We start from the raw sequence: 19,806 nt of genomic DNA, 5'->3' as shown, positions 1-19,806 counted from the left end.
TCAGAAGCTAACTAAAGAAGAAGGGAAAAACTCGCCAATAATAAAATAGATTGTAAAATTTGTTGGCAAAATATTAATCCGACTGATATTTTTGTAGGTCTTTAAATTTAGCGTACTTATCCAGCTGATATTGTTATATCGTACAGTAAATATGTAGCGATATCGTTACAATAATGGACTGAGAGACAAGTGTAATTCATGACTTTAAAATGTTTATTTATAAAAAATTAAATCATTGACTTGTGTGTCTTTACAGAGAAGAATAGCAGAGAGCATGTTTTGTCTTTTAGCCCCGTGCAATGGAACCTGTCAGCTGGGTCTGGACAGAGAAGACACTCGTGTTCTTTCTCCCAATTACACAAACGTGATTGATGATGTACAAAACATAAATGTAACTACAACATCCGATATGTGAATTAAATACATTTTCGATCGTAGTTCAGCACTACAATAGCGTTCGGTCTGACTACGTAAAGTCAAAGAAGACAAACTAGCACACTTGTTAGCCAGCAAACTGAATTACGTTAGGAAATATGCTAAAAAAGAAAAACAATCTGGAACAAATAAATTTTAAAAACTATGGTTAAAAAAAAAAGAAAAAAAAGAAGCTATGAGCAAACTTGAACGTGACTTGAAACACTATATTTAGAACACCTAACATTTTTAAATTAAACTACACTGTGATTATGCAGAATGTCTGATACAGAAGCTGATGATATTCAGAGGTGTATTTTGTTTTGATTATTGAACTTTTCCCATAAAAATGAACAAAATAAATGTGACACACGTGCTGTCCAAACCCAGACGCTCGATTGGTCAACACATTGGCTCAGTTTTTACTAGCTCGCCCGCGTTCATATTTGTACATTATTCACACCATGATAAGAAAAATGATCTCTCAGTGTCGTCAGATTATTAAATTAGCCCCGTCGGGCAGAAAAATAAAGCATCCGCTACCTTCACATCACACCAGGACACAACTTCAATGATGATTAGAACGTTAAAAAGAAGGGCAAGTACCGTTTTATGAAACTTCTTAAAAAATAAAATGGGATATCGGGCTTTGAGGTACCAAACGGCAAAATTCACAACTTGTGTTTGATCGAATAAAATTTTTATTCAGGTAAAAAATTTTAAAATACATTTTGTGCTATACATTGTCATTGTTGTTGTTTTTTCTCTGTTCTTTTATTTTCCAGAGTTTGTGAACACACAAATACCGCGAGAATTCACCTTGCGGGAGCAAGGTTAACATATCTAGGACGTGCCTTCAAACGGGTTAATGTCGATCACAATGGTGGTACTTAGAGGTTAGGTTTTAGTGATGTAAACAATTTTGAACCACTGTTATAGTGTATTTAACATTCCTGTTTAGATTTCACCCTAAAACCCAATATCCCAAGTTTTTGTGAGTAGTATATATAGATGTGCACAATTAATTTTGCCGCATACATAACTTCAATTGGGCATAAAATGATTTAAAAAAATAAAATAAAAGTTTAAAGATCTGTGTGGAAGTGCAACAATGATGCATGTTTTTTTTTCTTCTTTTCTTTAAAGCTCTCGACATTCTGTGTGTGCATGAAGGTAGCAGGATGTCGTCTCACTATTATTTACACTCCAAAAACATTTTACAATCTAGTTAAAATATTTTTCCACATGTTACAGCTAGGACTTCTTTTTTTTTGTCTTTGGGAGATTAAGAAAAATAAAAAAAAATAAAAAGCTAAAACCACCAACAAAAGAATGTGAGCCAGACAGGAGGAAACATGGAGGAAGCGTGGTCTCCATGACGACTGAAGGCAAGGCTGGATATGAGGGACCGCTATCCTGGTCTCTTGAAAAATGGACTCTTCTTCTTCTTTTTGTGTAGCGTTTACTGATGTGTTTATGTGAGGTGTTATGTGGGAACAGCCGTCTCCAAACTACGACGCCCTTGTCGCAGCTTGCGCTTGTTGCTATATAGCGCCATCTCCTCTAGGGCCGAAGTGGCGGGCACCGGCATGTCGGTCTCCGGGCCGGGGGCGGGGCCTGGACAGGAAACACACACACAAACATGTGCATGGTCAGTCTCGGAGAAAAGTCTGGAGTTGTAGACGATGGCGGTAAAAGCAGAAAAGATTCCCTGCGAGAGTCCCAATGCTAAAAAAAACAAAACAAGCAGGAGCGAAAAGCAGATGGTGATGATGTCATAATGTACAGAGGAAACACGAAAAGGCAAACCATTTCAAATTATAGACTAAAATGGGGTTAAAAAAAACTATCATCATCATAACTTGTGTAATTATAGAAACAATTTAAGTCTGTTTTTTAAAAGGCTAAAAAAAAATCTAAAGTTTAGGGTTCAATAAATACAATACAAATATGTGTTGTAGGGGATATTTTTTTTTCTTTTTTTAAAGGGATACTTTACTTATTTAGCCATTTTTGGCAGTCAAACATGAGTATTTTGCCTATAATAAATTTGATATTTTCATTATTTTTCATGTACAATAAGTACCTTTAAAAATACATTTTGCAACTTGCTGTCGACTGAAAATGACATCACAAGGGCTCAGGTAACCAATCACAGCTCAGTTTGTGAATGTCACATGACCAAACCTAGACAACAGGTGAGCTGTGATTGGTTACCTGATGTCATTTTCAGTCGACAGCAAGTTGCAAAATGTGTTTTTAAAGGTACTAATTGTACGTGAAAAATAATGAAATTATCTAATTAATTATAGACAAAATATTAACTTTTTATTGCTATAATGGGTTAAATAAGTATCCCTTTAAAAACGAGGAAAAAAGATTTAATTTTATTACATGCATATATTCTTTATCTTTTGCAAAAAAATCAAAAATATAAAAAATTAAATAAATAAAAAACAGATTCCTACTTAGTTGTGAAATTCTTCTTTGTGTATTATATAGTCTGTGCTATACTTCCCCCTGGTGGCCAAAAGACGAAGTGCACAATGTCAGTGATGCACAAACTGCTCCTTATATGTTATCACAATTTTTCAAAACCACAATCCCCGCCCACACTTTGTTTTTTGAGTAGCCGAAACAGATTAATGGCATTTTCATTCATTTTTAGGGGGGAAATATGATGAGATACGAGTAAGTCAAGAATGCGGGTTCACACAACACTAGGACAATGCCACGCCTGGTTAGTATGTTGTTAATTTCTCACCTTGGTGTCAATCGGAGGCCAACTAAACTATCACGTTAGGATTTAAATAGCACAGAAGACCACCCCAAACAGTCACAAGTACACAAAATCCTACCACTAGGAGCTGCTTTATCCCATGTAGACACCTGAATCAAAAGGGACATGAAACACATTTCTCACTCATCCTCTTGTCCAGGTTCTTCATCATCATCATCACCACAAAGTCAAAAAGAGTGAGGCGCACTCACCCGGATGCTGCGAGCCGTCGTCGATGAACTGCATGTCGTCGACCGCGTCAGGAGACTGCGAGGAAACAAAGCACGTTGAATGGAAAAAGTGCGGAATTTAGGAAGGCAAGCTAACTGGGGGAAAGTTAGTTAGCTCGTCAGTGTGGTGCTATTAATGGAAGGTCATTGGCGAAAAGCACAACCAGTCAAAATATCTAAATTGACATAGGAAATAAAAATGGTTCCACGAAGTAGTTACAGTCAGTTCAGTTTCCTAATAATATACACTTTTTTCCCTATCATCTAAATATATAAACTATAAAAATGTATTTGAGCAACAATACATCTTTAGATTTTTCTAACTTTTGATTTTTTTTTCAATTAAATAGATATTTTCTCATTTTCTTATGTTCCTTTCCATTACTTTTCCCCCTAATTATTATACACTTTTTTTTGCTATCATCTAAATATATAAACTATCACAATTTATTTAAGCAACAATATATAATTAGATTTTTTTTTAACTTTTGATTTTTTTTTCAATTAAATTTACATGTTTTAATATTCTTATGTTCCTTTCCATTAATTTGTTTTCCCTCTATAAAACATTTGTATTTTCTTAAAACCATAATATACACAATGCTATATATTGTATTTATTTTTTCCAACATGAAGATTTTTCCTAATCCCCAATACACAGGCACAAAATTGCAAATTTGAATTGAAGCATTTTTCTTTCAAATAAAAAATAAATAAAATATTTAACGTGAATCTTGAATGATGAATTTTTGCAATAAATACAAATAACCCCCAACTTCTAATGTTTACTCAATTGGACATAATCAGAATTTTTTTTAACTTTTTTCATATTTTTTCTCAAATTTTCAAAAAATTTCTTACTGAACTTTATTTTTTTTTCTGACCTAAAAAATGTCACATTGTAAATGTAGCCAAATGCACATTTAGTTGTCCCCATAGCATGACACCACACCACAAACCGTACAGCTTGGTGGAAACATGATTTTTGTTATAAAAGTATCAAAAACAAAAGCAACCACATTGTGTCAATAAAACAAAAGCAGACAGACAAGCAAAGATTTTTTTATTTTTTTTTACCACCAAACAAGTGCACCACGTGAAGAATTGCCTCCCCTTCCCCTTCCCACCCCAGTAGAAACTCACGACAGCCAAGTTATGACTCCTTAGCGAAATGCAAACGAGCACAAATGACGTTTCCGGCGATCCATCAACCGACCGACTGGTTAGTGAATGCCGAAGATGCTTTGTGAGTGACAGATTGGGCAGAAGGGAGTTGGGAGTAAGACCCAGGCCTGCTTTCATTTATATCAGCGCCTCTTGGATTAATTCCGAAAAACTACAGGCAAGGTTGAAGAGGTTGGGGAGGGCGTGGTTGGAGGATCTGAGGCTCAGCATGCGGCCGATACCTGAATGTCGTAAACCGGTTTGGAAGAGGGAATGGCGGCAAACTGGCGGTAGTCAAACCTCTTTGATGACAGGGACTAGAAGGATGGCAAGACAGGATTGGGGGGGGGGGGGGGGGGGGGTTGGAGACAGTAAAGAAGGACGGATGGATGGATGGTGGAGAGGTGGATAATTTGTGTGGGGGGAGCATTCAAACCGGCGGCGGTGAAATTGTGTGATGGAGTGGAAGGGAGGGAACACGTGTGGATTCTCAGATGCGTTTTCACTGGCAAGATGGCAGATTATTGCCAATGAATAAATAGCTTGAAGATTGTTTTTGGATGCTGCTTGTTGGTGAAATGAGATCACTGCCACCAAAAACATTTTTTTTTTTTGGTATAATTCCATCCAATATTACAGAAGTATATTGCATTCGCTTGGGAAAAAAAAAACCTCCTGTTTTTCTGACTAGTTTTTGGGGGGAGCTTTGTTTTTTGAGTATTTTTTTTCTGTTTTTCTGAATATTTTTTTCCCTGTTTTACTGAATATTTTTTTTTGGTCATAAAAAAAAAAAAACTCCGAAAAACAGAAAAAAAAAAAAACTACTCTGAAAAACAGGGGGAAAAAATTTCTTTAAAAAAACAGAAAAAAAATTAAAAAATATTCCAAAAAACAGAGCACCAACTTCTGTTTTTCAGAGTAATTTTTGTGGACCTCTGAACTCCAAACGACTTGTTGCAATGCAGACCACTGACCTGTATATATGACTGGATAGTCATTAGCCCATACATGCCAGTGCAAGCCGTTGAAGTCACAGGGTGGCCATCTTGTTACTCCCACCTCGCGAGCAGACTACTATAAACTATACGGTATACGTACAGATAAAACATATACAGCTCGTAGGCAGTTAGTATAAGGCCGGAGGCATCGTGGGCGGTTTGTGCCGGGGTGGTCACTATTTTTTTTTAACAAGAAGAAAAAAAAAAAACCCGGAACAAAACACCCACCCCGCCTCCGGCCTTATACATACTAACTGCCTACGAGCTGTACATGTGTCACCGTATAGGTCGCTTGCACGTGTCGTCACTTCCGCCTCGGATTTCTCGTAGTCGCCATGCTGGGTGGCCTCCATTTACGTAGCGATTCGGTCTAACACGTATCTATCACATTTGTTGTCTGCGTTTAAAATGGTACATTGTTGCTGCATCGTTGGCTGTTCGAACAAAGCCAAGGGGGAAAATGGTCGGTCTTTTTTCCGAATTCCGAAAATAATTAGGAACCAGGGCTTGGAGACAGAGGAGTGCGGACTCCGGAGGGAAGTCGTTACTTTGGGCTCGTGTGTGCAGCGATCACTTTGTGAGCGGTAAGCTTGTTTACCTTTATTTAATTTAATGCATGAGGATTAATAACGTTTCGACCGCCCATATATGGGCAAGTTGCTTATGTTTTGGATTCATGAGCAAGCAAGTTCGGTAGTACAAGCTGGCTAGCGGACGTTAGCCGAAAGCTAACATCGAACATTTTCACCCAAGTAGTGCCAGTGCAAAGTGTTTACTGCTGAAATTGGATTGATTAGTCTTGGGCTCTTAATGCCGATAACATGTTTTTTGGTGGCAAAATGTAAACTTGGAAAAAAGAGACAGAAGGGGGTGATGCAAGAAAACAGACCCCCGGGGGTGATGCAAGTAAACAGACCCCCGGTAGCCTACACATCATGCTAAAGAACTTATTCACGGCCAACCTACTGCGGCAAAATAACCAGTCTTTCCATATTTTATTTGTTTATATATTTGTTTATTTTAACAGGTCGCCCTGCGCCCGTTTTTCTGTCCAATCATCCCGACTGGGCTCCAACATTAAAGTTGGGTCCCAAGTTACAACATCTATGTCTCAGCCCAGTCGGTGCCAAGATATGAACGTGCACAGGAGAGACAAGCAAAGAAAAGACGACTCGAAGTGGCAGAGATTGTTGCAGTTATGCAGCCAGATGGCTCCAGTAACCTGTACCCTCAAGTACTGCTGACATCATTGACTCTGGTATGCCACTCAGAATTCATTACATGATATATTGTATGCATGAGTGAATGTATGTGTTTATGTTTGTGTGTGTACACGCACCTTATATTTTAGAGACATTTGGAAGTGTTTATAGAAATAAGTATTTGCCTGTAGCAATGTTCATACATTAAAAAATGCAACCAAATGTGTACATTTCTTTTACACTAACAAAAAAACTATACTACTGTACTATATTAAACCTATTACTGGTACCGTATTTTTTTGTGATCTTTTTTTATTATTATTTATTATTTCTTTAGGGATCTCATGCCACACCGACTTGATTGCCAATGACATGATGGAAACGAAGACGAGCATTGAAGGAGGACAACATGCGACTGTTTGTTTGGCACTAATAAAGGCAGCGATTATACAAATTCTATTGTTGGGTTTGTTTACAAAGCTATACATAATACAAATGACAGGATTTGACTCAATGTGCAATATGGTCCCTCTTAAAGTAATGGCATAAATCTCCATTATTTCTAAAAGCACAAAAAATGAAGTGAATAATGATTAGATGTAGTAATTTCAGGGATAAAATTGAACTGTTATATTAATGTAGTTCATTTTAGCACAGGTGCCTACCATCCTGAGATATTTACATTAAAATTCCTTACTGCTTATCCTCACGAGGGTTGATAATTTGTGTCAAAATATTAGGCCATTATTTTAAGAGTATGACGGTATGATGTAATGTTGATGGGGTATGCAATGACTTTCATTATGCTATGTACAGAGGAAAAAGTTGCTCTCTTTTAAATTTGTTTAATGTAAGACAAGTACCAGTACTGTTACAGTTTTCCCAATAATCCTTGTTTCACACTTGTCACAAAACCACTGTCCACTGTGCCAATCTAGACTGCCTTTTGCACACTTCAAGTGATATCATTTGATTTTACAATGTGCTGCAGCACAAAAAACTACTTTACTCCGCATCTTTGAAGTACATGAGCAAGTGGTAGGTGACAGCGGCTGAGCAGGAACACTGGAAGTCCACTGCTGATCTAGTAAATGCTCTCCCGAGCAGTTCAGGTAAGGAGGGGATTTTGGGAAAAAAAAACTCTGGCTTTTCCAGCTGGCCAAAACGAGCGATCTGGGTGGACTCGCTCAATCACACTTTGTCCACACCACAAAGTCGCAGAAGTCCCGTCCAGTTAAACTCATCTGTGCCTGAATCTGAAAATATGACAAACATTGTAATGAAAATATGAAACATAGAATTAAATAAGAAACTACAAAAAGTAAAGCCATACATACCTGGTAATACTATTGGTGTTGTCGTGACAAGTGATGGGAATTGTTGCCATCTGGCACCAGACAGAAATTGGGTGTTGTGACAGCCTCCTTAACCGTGAGATCATAAGAAAAGCTGTCAGTATGCTCAGTAGTTACCATGAACACGTTTTATTGTACTGGAAACTGAAACTAAAAATACGTCCTCTGATAGTGGTTAACCTTAACCATTTAGAATAAGTTGATTAAGTAACATGTAACTAGTGAAAGGGTAGCATTAAATTTAATTAAGCCACGGGGAGGCTGTGCAGTTACTTTTTATTCTTATACGCTCTGCCATATTTGCCTGTTATAAAATTATTAGAAAAACCACATCAGGTAAACCCAGCTGTGCATGTAAACACAATGATAACAGGAAGCCTGAGAACAAATCAACATTTTTGTGTGCAGAATTACCAACACCATGTGGTTTACTTACGTGCAACAGCAACAGTTTCTTCTGATGCGATGTTAAAGTTTACACTCTGTATCCACCCGCTTACAAAATAATTGTAAGCCTCCAGGGATTTGTTGGCGTGTTATGGAGCATGTTGTCAACACGAGGTAGTGAAAGATGTCCAGAGATGTCACATTTGGCCAGCAAGCTTTCTCCGTCAAAAAAAATTCACCCTTGGTCAGGACGTAATTAGGATCAATCCCACCACACAGAGACACCTTCTGCCTGTATCGTTGTTTTTGATCTTCCGGTAAATCGTGAAAATACTGCGAAAATGACATCAGGTTGATAAGCTCTACCGTGTAACTCGCGAGTGTACCTTGTGAACCGGCGGACACCCAAGATGGCGCCCGAAGAAAAAACTCCCATGATGCATTACGATGTGCAAGCGACCTATAGTTTATACAGTAGTCTGCTTGCGAGGTGGGAGTAACAAGATGGCCACCCTGTGAATTCAACGGCTTGCACTAGCAGGTATGGGCTATCAGCTATCCAGTCATATATACAGGTCAGTAGTCTGAAACAAGTCACTTGAAGTTCTGAGGTCCAAAAAAAATTACTATAATTTTAATAATTTTTTTTTCTTCTGTTTTTTGGATTTTTTTTGTTTCTGTTTCTTTTTTTAAATAATGTTTTTCCCTCTGCTTTTTTTGGAGTATTTTTTTTCTGTTTTTCGAAATATTTTTTTTTAATCACAGAAAAAAAATATTCAAAGAACAAAGCTCCAAAAAAAAAAAAAAAGTCAGAAAAACTTTTTTTTCTTTTTTCAAGTGAATGTAATACACTCTGGCTGTGTTTGCTCATTTAAATGACTTACCAGTCTGCCAGGGGAGGTTAATCCTCGAGGACTGATGAGCTCTGGATGACAACATAAGTGAAAGACAAGATGAAGTAAAAATTAAAAAAAAACTAATAATGACTTTGGCACTAAAGCAGTTTCCCACCTTCCATCGGGGTGGGCGAGGGCGTGGGCGCTGGCGAGGGCGTGGGCGCCGGCGAAGGCGACTCGGCCAGTTGGTCCAGGGTGCTTCGTTTCTTCCCGTCCCGAGACTTGGCGATGACCATCTGAGCTTTGAGCGCGTCCTGCTCCAGAGACTTCATCCTGTCATGAGAAAAAAACAAAAAACATACATGAGATAAAGCAGGCGAGGAGGGAAGGCGTGACGAGACAAGGCAGCACACGCACGGCCATCTTTGGGAGGGTGTCAATCATTTAAAATGGGTGCTTCTTGTCCTGGTTTGCTGCGATAAATGTTTATGGTGCTGTAAATTTTGGTCTATGTACATAATCTGCATACACACTGGTACCTTAACCTCTGAGTGACCCAAATTATAAATCATGATACGGCGTCTGATGGTTTAAAATGGCAGCAATAGTGTCATCAATCCAAACATTGAAGCTAGAGAATATTCCCCTGTTCATGCTGTTTTATATCCTATTTGAATGTGTTACTACCGCTAAATTAACAGTTGTTTGGGGCATTAAAAATAACTGTAGCAATGCTAATTTCCACTAGCCTGTGATTGATGGTTCCCATTGTATGTTAGGATTAAGCTAGCGGATTTGCAGTGTGTTCAAAGTAAATAAAAACTAAACAAAAATCATTTTGGCAACACACATTTCCCACCGGACTAAAACTAGACTAGACTAGACTAAAACCCTCATTATTAAACAATAACTGGGACTAAATCACTCTGCATTTTTGTCGACTAATGAAGACGAGACGAAAATGTCCTTCACTTAAAGGGATACTTCACTTCTTTAGCCCATAATAGCAATAAAAAGTTAATATTTTGTCTATAATTAATTTGATACTTTCATTATTTTTCACGTATAATTAGTACCTTGAAAAACACATTTTGCAACTTGCTGTCGACTGAAAATGACATCACAAGGGCTCAGGTGACCAATCACAGATCGCCTGTTTGGTCATGTGACATTCACAAGCTGAGCTCTGATTGATTACCTGAACCCTTGTGATGTCATTTTCAGTCGACAGCAAGTTGCAAAATGTGTTTTTAAAGGTACTAATTGTACATGAAAGATAATGAAAAAAACAAATTTATTATGGGCAAAATATTAATGTTTGACTGCCAAAAATGGCTAAATAAGTAAGGTATACCTTTAATAAAAACTGGACTAAAATCTATGGACATTTTAGTTCATGAACAAAAACGAGATGAAAATTATAATTTTGTAAAATCTTGCCTCCGCTAATCTGTCACGTCTGTGACACTGTCATGTGACACAAAACACAAACATATTGGACAGACAGGAGGTGGATTCACGGTGAAAGGTTAAAAAATATATATTGTTATAGTCATAACATAACATTAATACAACAGCTATAACGGTCCAACAATAATGTTAATGCGACTGTTAACTAATGCTGGCTAACTTGCTAGTTGATAGCATGGAGCCATAGTAGCCACTGTTATTGTGTGTCAAGTTGTTTTTCATCAAAAGATGAGAAAATTTGATGTGAAATAGTTTTAGATCCAAAAAGGTTCAATATAATCTGCTTACAAAAAATATACAGGGGTAAAATGGTTGTCCTGACTAAATAAACTAATATTAGGACTAAAATGCTCGATTTATAGTCTAAAAACTGACTCAATAAAAATGAGATGAGATTGACGAAATGTGACTGAAATTGAGACTAAATTTTAAAATGGCAGACAAAATTAACACGAGTTCATTTAATACTTGAAATGAACATTTGTGATCGATAAACGTCCAGATTAGTTCAGAAAAACAAAAACTGCCAGTGTGAAGTGGTAAAAAACATACTGCTTCGTCTTGCCGTTCACCAAATACAGACGACAAAAATAATACATCACTAGTCAATACTGACCTGAATGTTTCAGACTAGTGGATTTGATTTTAAAACAGCTGGAATGGAGCACAAAATGCATCAACATTAAAGGCCATTTAGCTGAGTTAAAGACAAGCTAAGAATGCCAAAATCCCGCCACATCTTTTCTTCTGAGCTGAGGCCAAAAAAGATGCGGTTTACAGTCCAAACTTTGCCGTAATCGGGCCCGTCAACACAACAGGAGGCATTCCAGGAAAAGGACTTCCGACTCTGCCACACACAAACTTGCTGCAGGCAAGTGTGCATTAATACAACTGGAACAGCAAGGCATAAAAAAAAACAAAAGACGTGCAAGGAGCAAGACAACAGCGGAAAGGCAACAAAAAGAACCTTTCAGACCCGAAGCCCCTCCCCCACTCCACGATGCCGTGCTTTTGTGTCCCCCCTCGGTGGCTGCGGGGACCCCGCGGAGCAGACCTGAGCTGTGAGGCGGCACAGGAGGACGCATCGGAGGCAGGGGCCGCCGTGCCCCGAGAGGCCCTCACTCGAGCCTGGTAGAGCCTCTTAGCCAGGTCCTGCTCATACTGCCTAACATCGGCCTCCAAGCCTAAAGGCCTGCGCGGACCCAACATGACCAAGAGGAAGTGACATGAAGAAAAGATCACCAGGACAGAGGAAGACACACAGAGAGAGGAAAGTGGGGGAAAAAAAGGAATACTGCTGCAAATTGTGAAAAACCTTCAGCACAAGAGTGCCTTGAGATATGTACTTATGTGATAGTGTTAATTTTATCCACCGTTTTGAAATTTAGTCTCAGTTTTAGTCCGGTTTCTACGGAGCCCCTAAGGTACGACAGCGTATTAGGGCCACATAGAAATATATATACTTTTTTAGAGGGCGGGGGCACTATGACAAGGAAAAAAAAGTGGCAAATTTGCCACTTTTTTACTCGTCATATTGCCACTTTTTAATATGACAAGAAAAAAAGTGGCAAATTTGACACTTTATAGACTGGCATCTATGATATTGTTAATCTCTGCTAAAGCAATTAGTATCTCCTTGTTTGAAAATCTGACATAAAAGTACATTTTAAGCAGTGCTTGCTCCGTAGACATTTTGCAAATTGACTTGTGTAGCGTGACATATGCGTTTCTTTTCTGCCGGCCGGCACCACACTTGACAGCCGCGTGACTAGAAAAAAAAGTGGCAAATTTGCCACTTTTTTTTCTCGTCATATTGCCCCGGCCCTCTAAAAAAATATATATTTCTACGAGGCCCTAATACGCCGTCGTACTAAGGTGACATGTTAAAAAATAAATAAATAAATTGCGTTCCCTCGCAAAGACACAAAAACGTTTGCGTTCCCTCGCAAAGATTGCGCGATAACGCAAAGTTCGCAGAGGACGCTTTTTTCTTTCTTTTTTTTTTTTTTAAACGAGTTAATGTATTTCCGGGTCATCTTCCGTGTGACCAAAAGCGACGAGGAAGGAACGTGTAAACATGAAACAAAGCAGTGGGAAAGCTTTTCAGAAGAGACGAGGATGGAGCGTGTATTTTCCCACTGCTTTGTTTACATGCTTCGTCCTCGTCGCTTTTGGTCACATGGAAGATGACCCGGAAGTGTTTACGGAGCAACTTTGCGTTGCCTCGCAAAGAAAAGGAAGGCAAACGTTTTTGCGAGATTGCGTTATAACGCAATAATCGCAATCTTTACGAGAGAACGCAAAGTTGTTTTTTTTCCTACAATGTCACCTTAGGGGCTCCATAAGTTTCAATCACAGTTGTTAGTTTTTAAATCATAGATTGTCCACCTCATCTCGTTTTGATTTAGTCTATTTTTAGTTTACTATAAATCTAGCATTTTAGTCCAAGAAAACATAACTTTATTCGTACAGTTTTCGTGTACAAAAACTGTCAACGTTTTAGTCTAATTTTAGTCAGGACAATCTTTTTTTTTTTTACCCCTGTATATTTTTGGGTCAGCAGATATATTTAAGTACGGAGCCCCTAAGGTGACATGGTAGAAAAAAAAAAAAACAACAACAACTTTGCGTTCCCTCGCAAAACATTTTGCGTTCCCTCGCAAAGATTGCGTTCCACGCAAAGATTGCGAGGGAATGCAATCTCGGGAACGCAATCTTTGCGAGAGAACGCAAAGTTGTTTTTTTGTTCGCCTACCATGTCACCTTTGCTGTGCCGTAAACACTTCCGGGTCATCTTCCATGTGAACAAAAGCGACGTGTAAACAAAGCAGTGGAAAAATACATGCTTCATTCTAGTCGCTTTGGGAAAGCTTTCCCACTGTTTTGTTTCATGTTTAGAAACGTTCCGTCCTCGTCGCTTTTGTTCACATGGAAGATGACCCGGAAGTGTTTACGGCGCAGCTAAGGTGACATGGTAGGCGAAAAAAACAACTTTTCGTAACGCAAAATGTTTTGCGAGGGAACGCAAAGTTTTTTTTTTCCTACCATGTCACCTTAGGGGCTCCGTATTTAACATTTCGCATCTAAAATTCCACATCTCATCTTTTAGATGAAAAACAACTTAACACACAATTACAGGTTATCAACAAGAGTCTACTATGGCTCCATGCTACAAGCTAGTAAACATTAGTTAGCGGTCGGGTTACCATTATTGTTGGACAGTTATAGCCGTTGGCTTTTTTTTTCTTTTTTTTATTACAAAATCCTATAATTTTCATCTCATTTTTGTTCATGAACTAAAATGTCCATAGATTTTAGTCCAGTTTTTATTAAGTGAAGTAAATTTTCGTCCCGTCTTCATTAGTCGATGAAAATCCATACTGATATTGTCCCAGTTATTGTTTATCAATTAGGATTTTAGTCTAGTCCAGTCTAGTTTTAGTCCGGTGAAAAATGCGTGTTGACGAAATTATTTTTGTTTAGTTTTCGTTGACGAAATTAACACTATTATGTGATGTAACATAATAAATATAATGTAATGTATTCAAAGATACTGTATTGTTCCATTTTTTTTTGTGACATTCCCATTCATATTTATTTCAATGTTGAAGTTACAAGTGAGGTCACAGAACATATTAAAAGTCGTATCTCAAGGAACAATTGTAGTTGAGTTTTTCAGCTGCTAGCTGGGGATAGATTCCACAGGAAAAAATACAACAAAAACAAACACAGGTGGTTCACTGTAATAGCTCTTGAACGGTATACCCAAGGAGCATTTACCGTGCCGCCCTCCACATGGCTCTCTTCTCGGCCTCCAGGGCTCGCTTCTCGGCGGGGGAGAGGTCCTTGTCCGGCGCTACGGCCAACTCGGGACTCTGCATGCGGAGCCTCTCCTGGTGCCGGCGCTCGGCTTTGGCGGTGCGAATGGGAGCGGCCGAGTCGACGCCGTACACGGGGATCAAACTGGGGGGGGGGGAGCAGGAAGCACATGAGGACTGCCGGCAAAAAATCACACACTTGGAAGTGAGTGATTTTCTTACCCAGTCATGGAATTGGGCCGCTGCTCCAGTCTGAAGCTGTCATCCAACGAATTCCTCGCCGTGTCTCCTTTACTGTCCACGGACGAAGGCCTAGACAGAATCATTCAAAAGGACATATGTAAATGATACTACTAAGTTGTATCATTTAAAAACGAACGCATTTCTACCGTGAACTCCCGCTGTAGCTGGGCGGCGTGGCATACAGCTTCGCCGGCGTGGTCACGGGCTCCACGTCGTACTCCACTCCATCCAGCAGCACCTTGCCCGTCACCTTCATCTGCGCCACGTGCTTGGCCAGGTCCTCCTCGTCGTCCTCGTCCTCTTCGTCCAGCAGGTACTCCCGTGCTCGCTGCTCAAATTTACGCTCTGCATCCAAGCAAACAAACAGGTTACCAACGTTATACAGCTATCCCGACACGTCATGTTCTAGACCCCGCTGCAATAAGTGAAATCCGTGATATAAAATATGTTTAAATAATACCTAAGGGTATTCTTAGAGCATTTATGGCGCCTATTTTATTTTTTTTAGGCTTTTAAAACCAGGGTTATTATAGTTTTGGAATTTTCATTTTACTTAGTTTTTATTTCGTTTTGAGTTTTAAATTTAGTTACTGGTAGTATTAATTAGTTTTCTAGATGGTTCTATTTTTATGAGTTTTATTTATAAAAATGCTTAGTTTTAGTTAGTTTCATTATTATTTTTTTAAAGTGTATTACTTGTGTGCAATATTTCATAAACACCATGGTAAAATGAAAAAATAATACATTTCTTACCTAGCGGGCTGCTGCTCGATGACGTCACTTCTGTGTGACATACTTTCAAACTTATTCCGGTTAATATCGAAATATATATACTGAAAATCACATTTAAAATCATCCTTAAAGACTCATGTATTAAATTAATTACCAAAAGACTAAAATGACATTTTCACTATAATTACAGTTTTAGTTAGTTTTGTAAACATCAAATGTAGTTTGAGTTAGTTTTCGTTTATTCAAGAGCATTTCCATTTTTATTTTATTTCGTTAACAGAATTGTTTTTCGAATTGAAGTTTTACCAACTTTTAAAACAATGCAAACTTTTAAACACAACAGACTGGCAATGGATAAGACAAAAATATTGGCACAGTCTTGACAGTGTACTGATCCCTCTGCGATTACAATTTCCAAAACAAACTCAACATTCTCAAAGATGCACTTTACAAAACGAAAATGAATTACAGCTGTTGCGTCCTGTAGGCGTAAAAAGCAGGATGGAAGAGAATTTCACAGTGAATAATCGTCAGCAAAAACTATGCTGAGTTTGAAATACTTCCTGTTTTCCTTCCTCTTTAAAATTTAGTGTCAAAGTATGTTACTGCCACCTAGTGGTTCACAATGGAATTACACTCAAAATTAACAGGAAGCAGAAGAAATAGTTACAAACTAAAAAAAAAAAAAAAAAAAAAAAGTATCTTGAACTCAAGGACCAACCTTCCTCCTCCCTCATCTTCTTGAGGTCGTCCTCGCCGACCAGCGAGACACGAGGCTTGGGCTTGTCGGGCGTCTGCTGCTTCACGTCGATCTCAAAGTATTTCTGACGGTCCCGGAAGGAGCGCTGCTCGGGGCTGTCTTTACCGCTGGGCGATGGACTCTGCAGGGTAGGCGAGCGTGAATTATGATCAGAGCTCAAAACGTTTTCACATACATGGTCCGAAATGTTGATTCGGCAAGATTAGAAGGCGAAGCAGCAGGAAGCAAACGCAATAAGATCCCAGAACCATTTGTCATGTATGTTTAACCTTCAAATTTAAAGTTACTCTGGCATAATTTGTTTTGTAGAGATTGAAGCCGGAATTAAAACCCGCCACCGGCCAGACCAAGCACACCAACGGGAGCTGGAGTCGTCGGCAGCGTCTACCTGCGTGTCCAGGGACGGCCTGGAGATGCGAGGCACAGCGGCCATATTGGTATACTCCCAACGGTCAGGCGAGAGGGCGGGGTGGGCCGCCGCCTTGACGGCCGCAGCCCCGCCGGCCCCCTCCTGACCGTCCGCGCCGTCGTCAAACACATCGTTGTTCAACTCGGGCTGAAAAGGCCACAGGGGTCGTCACCAACGCGGTCAGATGAAGTAAAAGGTATAAGTAGTGCTTTGCCGCCATCTTGTGGCATCTATAGACAGCAGCAAGCCTTTTTTTTTTTAAGGGGGATTTATCACTTGCAGTCAAAATGTTCTCTATAAAATGCAGAATGTATTCTTTAAATAGACAAGAAATAGCATCAAGGTGTTCCCTTGATTTGATTGGCTATAACGGCGAGGAATCTTCTCCCTGTCAAAGTCACTGTCACACTTCATTAGGAGAAAATTTGACACGCTAATATCATGAAGTTACTCACCTCTGGAGAAACCTGCTTGGCATGGAAATTGTTCCTCACACCATACAATTCCTAGTGGACAGAGGAAGAAATTACTAAACAAAAAGGGGATGGAGAATGATATGGAGCAGGCAAATACACACTACTAAAAATAAAAATTGAATATGCATAACCACAAATGGGATTATTAGCGAACGTGCAACACAAGTCGACATGATGGATGATCTGAGCCCACAAGTACGAAACCGATGATTGCATTCCACACGTCACAGCACGTCACAGGCACCTTCGGGCGGGGGGCGGGGCGGGCCACAGCATGCGTTGTCATGGCGACGTGGGGCGCCATTCGGCCTACCTGCTCCGGCTCCAGCGCCGCCAGCGAGCGAGGCACGGCGGCAAACGCCTTGTACGCCTGCTTGGCGTTCATGGGCAACTCGTAGTGCGAGGTAGGGGAGGGGGCGCGAGGCTGCAAGGGGGAGGGGGGGTGAAGGGGGACGGGTATGGTGAAGGAGCCGAGGGGGAAGAAGAGGAAGAGGAGGCGGGGATGACAGACAAACAAGAGGGTAGACGATGAAAAAAAAACTATCCAAGTCGACCGTGAGTGTGGACGGGTGATAAACATGGCGGCTGGTTGTGCGTGTGAAGGACAGAGGGGGGGTATGCCAGAGAAAAGACAAGACAGTAGGGCTTGCAAAGCTCAAAACAGGAAGACTTTGGACATACATAAGAAATCAGAAGAATTAAGGCATATACGGAATCAAGTCTTCCCCTTTTCTTTGGTTAGTGTCAAAAGTCTAAATATTTTTTTTGCATCTTTACAAGACCTGCACCTCCGTACAAAGAGAGGTGTAGGAATGGAAAGTCATTTGAGCATTCATACGATATCCCTGATATCTGTAACAACAGAAGAGAATTGTTTATGTAACATGCATTCATGATTGCGTACATGCTAGATGCATGGAGTTGTTGCTTTTAGACCCTCTCATTTTTTAAGTGCTTTGCGGATATCTTGTGACATCTATATGCAATAATAAAGGAGCCCTTTTTAGGGGAGCGTCAATTATTTAATTAAAAAAAATAATCATTTTCACTATCTCCGGTGAATAACGGGGGTTTACTGTATTATGCAAATGATATTTTTATCTGATTTACCTGAATAGCTGACATTATAAAAATTATACTACCTAACATCTACTGTAGTGGTTCTTAAGCTTTTCACACCAAGTACCACTTCAAAGAGGAAAAAAAAAAAAAAAGAATCCGCTGATCTCTAAGTACCATCATCATGATAAAATAAAAACACAAATAAACTCATTTGCTAAAAAAAAAGTATAAATACTTTTTTTTAAATGTTTTAAGTGTCCCAAAGACGTATTTATATGTTTTTTTTAATGCTAGTACATACAGCTTTGATGCAGCCTCTCAACTGCAAAGAACGTTTGCACAAATTGTAGTTATTACACAAACGGCCAGCAGGTGACAGCAGAGTATAAAAAAAATCAACCAGGGCCATGTTGAAAAAAAAAAAGCTATAGATTTGTGAAAATTGATGAAACTTAGCTATATTCTAATGCTAATTGCTGCAAAACGGAAACAGAGAGAAATATTATTTTTTTTCCTTGATGAAAGAAGAGACTAATATTTCTTTTGATCGGTTCCATGTTTTTATAGCAATAGAACACAATATTCTGTGGGCCTTGCAAAATCAGTCAAAATCCAGTAAAACAGCCGGGAGCTAAGGGGGTTGCTACCGTGAAAATGGCTGGGAGCGAATGAGTTAAAATGTACTACAATATATATAAAAGTTTAAATAAAATGTATCTGTAAATGTTTAAAACACCAGATTCATCAAATTGAATGGAAATTTTGCCGTATGCATCGCTTCAATTGAAATGTTTGTTAATGTTGCATATTGTATTTGTTTTTAATTTTGTGATTTTTCATCTCCCACAATTGAAAAAAAAAATATTTGTAAGATGCATTCATTCTACTAAGGCGCTTTACTGTTTTACTCGCGACGACGAAACGCACACTAGTACATGGACCTCAAGCTGGATATCAAGGATATGATGGAATCACTACTCAAACGGCTTTCCATGCGCAGGCCCACGAGAGTGCAGCCCTACGTGGAGGTGAGGGGTCTTACAGAGGTCTGAGAGTTGAAGGGAGAGGGGCCATGCTGGAAGGGGCTGGGGCTGAGGCCGTCCGGAGTGACCGGGGAGGCGCTCGGCCTCACGCGCCCGACAGGCAGGATGGCGCCCGGTCGTGTCTGCGGACAGAAAAAAAAAAAAAAAAGGACAACCGTAAGACATCAGGCAAGCGTTGGGATAGGTTTCACGGGCAATTGACACTCACAGAGGATGAAGTGTGGTCCTTGGTGTTGGGGGTGGAAGTGAAATGAATGCTTGCCTATGAAAGAAAATGAGGAATTGTGAGAGTGGTTTGGGGTGGGGGGTGGCGGGGGACGTCAAGCACGTAAACAGAGCTTTTTTTTTTTTTTTTTAATTGGACAGGTCAGCCAGGTTGAAAAGCGATGTGGTTGTTGAGCCAGTTATCAAGTCCATGCTCCATGTTT

General features: G+C 39.5%; 1 protein-coding gene and 2 long non-coding RNA genes across 18 annotated transcripts in view; 1 reads left to right on the top strand and 2 right to left on the bottom strand.

Moving 5' to 3' along the window:
- Positions 1-192: 192 nt before the first annotated feature.
- The window catches only part of scrib (scribble planar cell polarity protein), a 64,857-nt gene continuing 45,243 nt past the window's right edge, over positions 193-19,806 (bottom strand). For 6 of the 16 annotated variants that reach the window (XM_077509518.1, XM_077509520.1, XM_077509521.1 and 3 more), the window contains 14 exons: positions 19,587-19,640; positions 19,378-19,500; positions 17,587-17,697; positions 17,253-17,303; positions 16,777-16,944; positions 16,350-16,509; positions 15,043-15,241; positions 14,876-14,965; positions 14,616-14,798; positions 9,541-9,698; positions 9,414-9,454; positions 4,830-4,904; positions 3,406-3,460; positions 193-2,031 (listed from right to left, as the gene is read on the bottom strand). In XM_077509518.1, coding sequence (XP_077365644.1) covers positions 1,901-2,031; positions 3,406-3,460; positions 4,830-4,904; positions 9,414-9,454; positions 9,541-9,698; positions 14,616-14,798; positions 14,876-14,965; positions 15,043-15,241; positions 16,350-16,509; positions 16,777-16,944; positions 17,253-17,303; positions 17,587-17,697; positions 19,378-19,500; positions 19,587-19,640 — 1,599 coding nt within the window. In that variant the 3' untranslated portion in view covers positions 193-1,900. Of the gene's footprint in view, positions 2,032-3,272; positions 3,304-3,405; positions 3,461-4,829; positions 4,905-9,413; positions 9,455-9,540; positions 9,699-14,615; positions 14,799-14,875; positions 14,966-15,042; positions 15,242-16,349; positions 16,510-16,776; positions 16,945-17,252; positions 17,304-17,586; positions 17,698-19,377; positions 19,501-19,586; positions 19,641-19,806 lie in introns of all 16 variants that reach the window. The other 10 variants (XM_077509526.1, XM_077509533.1, XM_077509523.1 and 7 more) reach the window with 8 other exon arrangements.
- On the top strand, positions 5,866-7,241 carry LOC144009688 (uncharacterized). Its single transcript, XR_013281009.1, has 3 exons — positions 5,866-6,169; positions 6,613-6,843; positions 7,125-7,241. It is a non-coding gene; the product is annotated as an uncharacterized LOC144009688 (long non-coding RNA).
- Positions 5,938-9,400, bottom strand: LOC144009689 (uncharacterized). Its single transcript, XR_013281010.1, has 2 exons — positions 8,125-9,400; positions 5,938-8,043 (listed from the first exon to the last, which is right to left on the bottom strand). It is a non-coding gene; the product is annotated as an uncharacterized LOC144009689 (long non-coding RNA).

This window comes from Festucalex cinctus, chromosome 20 (genome assembly GCF_051991245.1).
Source record: "Festucalex cinctus isolate MCC-2025b chromosome 20, RoL_Fcin_1.0, whole genome shotgun sequence".
Classification (NCBI taxonomy): Eukaryota; Metazoa; Chordata; class Actinopteri; order Syngnathiformes; family Syngnathidae; genus Festucalex; species Festucalex cinctus.
Note: the sequence above shows the minus strand (reverse complement) of the source record. Positions and strands in the feature narration are given on the sequence as shown.